Genomic DNA, 5,776 nt, shown 5'->3' on the forward strand with positions numbered 1-5,776 from the left:
TGACATATCTATATACAAATCTAAATATACTTTTTTTATATGAGTCGCATACTCACATTCCTCTCACGCAGTACCTCCGCAGCCATATGGGCATCCCCATTCCCTAATACAGTCCTCAGTCCACTGGTTCTAAAAAATGTCCCACTTTTTGATATAAGGACCACCCTGGTCTCGTCCTCTATAGTTGTCCACCACACGATGAAATTTACATTTCACCCAGAATCGAAAATACACTTTTGTATATCAGGACAAATATTTTTACAGACAAGACATTTAAATTCGCAGACCCCTTGAGGCCTAGTGTATTTGTCCTGTATTTTTCTTTTAAACATAAATATACCCGGCTGGAAATCGGACACAATATTGGCGGGGAGGGTGGTGACCTCATAGGCTAATAATAAATGACTACTGCAGCAGAAGAAAACGTTTAAAAAATATGAACGAACGCATCGAGATCTATATTTGCGTTTTATAGCGTATTACGGTGTGAGACTGACAGACTGTCAGTGGGATCAGATTTCATTCAGAAAAGACATATACAATTTTGGTGCATGGTGACTCGTATTGTGCTTTATTTGAAAATTTGGGTCTACTGACAATTTTGGGTGCAATTCGTTTACGTACTTTTCAAAGAATTCTAAGATAAGTGACTCATCATTTCTTTGAAAAGCCCCAGGTTGGCAAGTATCCGGTAAATATGTACTATGATGTAGCCAGCTGGATACAAATTGTTCACCAATCAGAAACGACTACTGAAAAATGTGCTGCAAGTGAAAGTACGGTCTTAAAATTAAAAGCTTCTGAATACGTAAATATTTACTTCTGATACTGATTCCAAATTTCGAGAACAAATTTTCAAGAAATTTTGCCCTCATTGAGAAAAAGTTGAGAAAATAATAATAATTTCTTTGTTCTATAAATTTTATGTGATGCCTCCTCATTGGAGGTTTCTTTTAAATGTAATTATTATTTTCTCAAGAAAAGTAGAAATATACATACAAAGGTACAGTACTTTTTTTGCCATACTGATGAGTCATCATGGGTGATAGTTGATGACTACAGAAGCTACAGACTACAGAGTACAGAACAGACTCAAAAGTCTGCAATTCTGCATGCAAGCGCGGACTGCAGACTGCAGACTGCAGACTCAAATCTGCACCGGAGACTGCAGAGTGCCTCATCAGTCTGACTCAGACAGAGCACTGAATGAAGCATAGCTTTGCTTGTTGTGTTTTATTTTTAGAATGCTATGATTGAAGTGCAGAACTGCAGACAGTGCAGAGTGCAGAGTGCAGACTGTGACAAACATTTTGTGCTTGTTTTTTAGGAAAAAAGCATTTTGTACATATTTACAATTTGAATATTTAGAGCAGACTCAGCAGAGTAGTGCCTACTCCTAAATAAATAAATGCAATCCGGAGTCTGAGACTCCGAGGTCTGAGAATGACTCTGAGTCTGAGAAGCGACGTTTCCGATGAATATTTATATTCGACAATATTATTTAGTTATTTACGGCGTACGGCCCAGAGCTTGAGGGCCTCAACAAGGGCTGTTCTCTCTCTACACTGACTCAGAGAGAGAGAACGCGAATCGTGCGCCTGATGTATTTATATGTAATTTATTCACAGCAGGTTATTTTGTGCCGTCGAATCCGTTAAAAGTGTATAAATCGAATAGTACGTAAAGTAATGTAATGGTTGCTAGATATATCTGAAATATCGATTATAGGCATTTAGACCCATCACTAACCTCGGCAATCTGGCCATTGAATCTGGATTCGTCACATACATGCCAAACCAATTATAGTTATTCGAAACAACATGGGAAGTGTAGTCAGGGAGAATCTGGACATGGAAAGTGTAGTCAAGAAGAGTGTGGACGTTGAGAGTGTGGACATGGAGAGTGTGAATAATGTGGGTGGAGCGGATATTGTACAAGGTGGTATCGCGCAAGTGGTATATACACCGGATGTGAGTCATCTGGACTACAAGACGTCCAAGCGAGGTACTGATATGGCAAAGAGCACCAAGTTGGACAAACCTGCCATCCTTTCTACTGCGAGCGATACTATCGCGGATGATACTGCGTCAGGTGAAGATACGCCATCAGTCGAGTCGAGCAATGTGGTTCTCAGTGAAAACAGACAAGGAGACCTGGGCCTGATCTCGACAATTAGGAAAGTGTACCGAAAGAAGCAAATGTCACAGAGAGACTTTGGGCTTATTGCGCGATGTGCCGTAGTATTGAATGTACTTACAGTCTTTCTATTTTATGGCACAATGTACACCCTGTGTAGCCTAACTTTAAAGACCCGAGCGCCATGGTTGTACAAAATGCCTTGGGGAGAAAATGACACCATCGTTATCATGTTAACAGTCACATTCTGTGTTACATTTCTGATGGTTACGGTGTGCACTGTCGTGTGTCTGCAGAAACGCAATCATCCACTCGTGAAAAGCAGGGGGGTCTTCTTTATAGCCGGGGTGGGGCTCACAAGTGCTATTGTGTCTGTGTTGCAGTACTGCATCGCGTTGTCATTCTTCATTCCCGCTATGTGGGATCAACGGAAGCACCATATGGCACTGTACTTATTAATGGCGGAGTATGTTACTGTGACGGCTACCTTGTCGCTAATCGTAGCACGAGAACGCATTCTATTTGTGATCTTCATTCGACATCCGTTCAAGCGGCATGTCCGGTTCCACCGTTACTTCACTGGTATAGTAGGATGTATGTTTATACTATCAGTATTTTGCTTCTTACCATATCTCCTAGCACATCTACTCCAGTGGAATAATATCTCATACTACGCATTGTTTGTGCTTATACCCTGGGGGTTGTCCATGGGCCTATTAGCATACTACACCTACAGAACACGTAAAATCAGCGAATCCTTCTCGGATTGGCGTAGTAATTGCCGAATTGGCATCGTGTTAGCTGTTGCCAGTAATTTAATCGTCTTCTTTGCGGTGTTCAACGTGGGCAATACTGAGTACGGTGGGTTATTACCAAATTCCTGGAAGTTGTTCTTCTTTTACCATGCGTCAATGGCAAAGATAGGGTATACGGTGATGGATCTTTTCGCACTTTTGGCGATCATATCCGCTGGGAACGTGGGAATATGCAAGAAACTCAGTCCGACAGCGTCAACGTGGAAAAGTTCTTTCGATTGCGTGACAGATCCCGCACAGACAGCCCAGATATAATAATGGAGACTATGACCCAGACGTACTATTGAATGTATTGGGATGGCAGTACGATCCAACTGTAGCGTACACGTCAATGTGATGGTAGCTGGATCCATCTATTGCGTTTATAATCAGAATTCGGGTTCAAGGATTCAAACAGTTATGACGAATCGACCAGCGCATTTCAACCAGAACAACCACGGTGCTGATTATTGTAAATCCTTCATGTCACACTTGACAATCCTGTATTCTGGTTCTGGTATCATAAAACTTGGGAAACTGGAAACAGTGCATCGTCACAAACGTATGTGTCGTATAGCTGAGATCTGCAGATTTTAATCGGCTCGCGATTCAACACTTGCCTATTATACTCACAAAGACTATCGGACAATAGTGCATCACTTTGTAGTGAAGCGGATTGATCTGAATCTGAACATAGTCCAACGCCTGAGGCTGTCCATACCATCCTTATAGCTGCGTGGAAGGTCTGCATTTATAATTCTCTGGAAACTGCTAATAAACACGCCTTGTGATACGGCGATTTTATGTCAGGTCTTAAAGTGCCTAGTCACTGTGAAAATGACAGTATCATGTTCTCGTACGGCATCCTCTGCAACAGATACAAAGTACACAGGTCTAAGGATACAGATGATAACACACGTGACGTTGATGGAAGCAGGCGGTAAACACTTGGGGGTGTCTGTGAAGGTTGTCTATAAGGCAACAACCTTTTCTTTTTTTGTACTAATCTGTTGTAATAATTATCCTATGCATCACTTGCCTCAACCATATCCAGAATTGTCACACATTGTCGCATTAGTTGTACTTTTAGTAGTGGTTTAAAATGCGATGATGTCGTCATCGTCATCTATTTTCATCTTCTTGACCCCTGTGCAGCGTGGAACGACAAAAGATACAGCCGCAAATTAAAGAAAGACTTTGTGAGGCGAAATATCATGCAATCACACACGTATACATTTATACGGGAACATACATACGTTTTGTTCTTAATACATGTACAAGATATGTATGCGAGTATGCCTCTAGTAGTATGGATGCTAAATCACACATACATATTCTTACTTAAAGTCAAAATAAATTATGTGTGGGAGTATGCCTCCTGTAGTATGGATTCTATATCACACGCGTACATGCATGTATAATCATGTGTATAGATATTACATAGACGCCACACAACACATATACTTACCTTCCGGCTCGTTTGCAAGGTCTATTTCATCAAATGTGCGTTTCTTAGTGGGCTGCACCTCCTTTTCGGGTGCAGGGGCCGAATCTGCCCCCGCCGTGATTCTATAAGGCACGTCTGCCGGTAAGACCACATGTCTCATCATCAGATAGAGCTATTTGTCGAATGCGTGAGAGCATGTACAAGATAAGAATAGCAAGTATAGTTAGCAGTCGACAAGGATGCATAAACTTGTAGGTACTGGAATGTTTCTTGCGCTTATAACGCACCAATGTGATTCGATTAGTCATCGCGGTGCCAGCTATAACCGCAATTGGCTATCGAATGCAATGGTACAATGGGCGGTCCAATCTCGGGAGTGCAGATTGACTGGGACTTTACACGGGTCAAATTCACGAGAATAGATCAGAAATGTGTATAAGTGATTCAGAGTTGCATATTCTTACAACTCTACGTAGTATAAAAACACGCTTCGGTAGGTGTCCAATACCATTGTGCATCACCTACAGAACATTTATATAGTAAACACTTCATACGACTCTACAATGTTTCATGTCTCCAAATAGCCAAATACTTAAGTCCCATAAATCTTTATATACCCTAAAAAATACATGTATGAATATAGACAATATAACTCAACATAATCTACACAAAGTATATACATATCACATCTCCACATAACCTCAAAACACACTTTGTAAACACCATACATCACCACAAAACCTTGGAATATAAAAACAGAAACGCACCTTATAGTCCTGGTGGAAGTCTTCAGCCTCTAAAACAGTCAGAGGCGATGGGAGGCCCATGTCATTGAAGGTTTTGTCATCGTTGACACAGGTGCCGTCGTCCTCATCTGACGATATAAGCACACGTGCACCCTGCTGCACATCTGGCTGGATCATGTTCAGGGCTCCTTTCAGCAGCCCAGTGAGATCGGCCATTGTGAAGGTGGTCATGTTTATCTCGATTGATGCCTGCGCGTAATGGAGTGGGTTAGGGAAGGGAGGGGATTTGCGTATAATATTTTAACAGAGAGATGGCGAAAAACGTGTGCAACACGACGGTAAAGTGAATGTGATAGGACAATAAGCATATGAATGTGTCGATAATGTATATCCACACTCAGACGTAGGCAACGACTGATAGCATACCGTGGGTTTCTCTGCGCACTCGTAACAGTTCGGATTTGGGGCCTTTAAATCCAAAACGCCAATCAATCGTCCTGCAGATAATAATGTACATTTGATGAATCGAATAAGTAGGAGTATTCGGATAGTCACTTGGACGTAAAAATACAATAGTCATAATAGTAATAATAAAAAGAAAATGATATTAATACCAATATTTTATATTTATATACATACAATATATATATATA

General features: G+C 41.0%; 2 protein-coding genes across 2 annotated transcripts; one reads left to right on the forward strand and one right to left on the reverse strand.

The window, feature by feature from the left end:
* The first annotated feature begins 1,699 nt into the window (after positions 1-1,699).
* Positions 1,700-3,741, forward strand: SARC_11951 (hypothetical protein). The gene has a single exon (XM_014293953.1). The coding sequence runs from the start codon at positions 1,821-1,823 to the stop codon at positions 3,204-3,206; it is 1,386 nt and encodes a 461-aa protein (XP_014149428.1). The 5' UTR covers positions 1,700-1,820; the 3' UTR covers positions 3,207-3,741.
* On the reverse strand, positions 1,704-5,622 carry SARC_11952 (hypothetical protein; the record flags this gene model as incomplete). The annotated part of the gene is made up of 4 exons (XM_014293954.1): positions 1,704-4,077; positions 4,399-4,549; positions 5,145-5,372; positions 5,550-5,622. Coding segments are annotated over 4 exons (502 nt in total), but the record flags the coding sequence as incomplete, so codon positions are not given.
* Between the last annotated feature and the right edge of the window lie 154 nt (positions 5,623-5,776).

Source organism: Sphaeroforma arctica (genome assembly GCF_001186125.1).
Source record: "Sphaeroforma arctica JP610 unplaced genomic scaffold supercont1.1973, whole genome shotgun sequence".
NCBI classification, from domain to species: domain Eukaryota; class Ichthyosporea; order Ichthyophonida; genus Sphaeroforma; species Sphaeroforma arctica.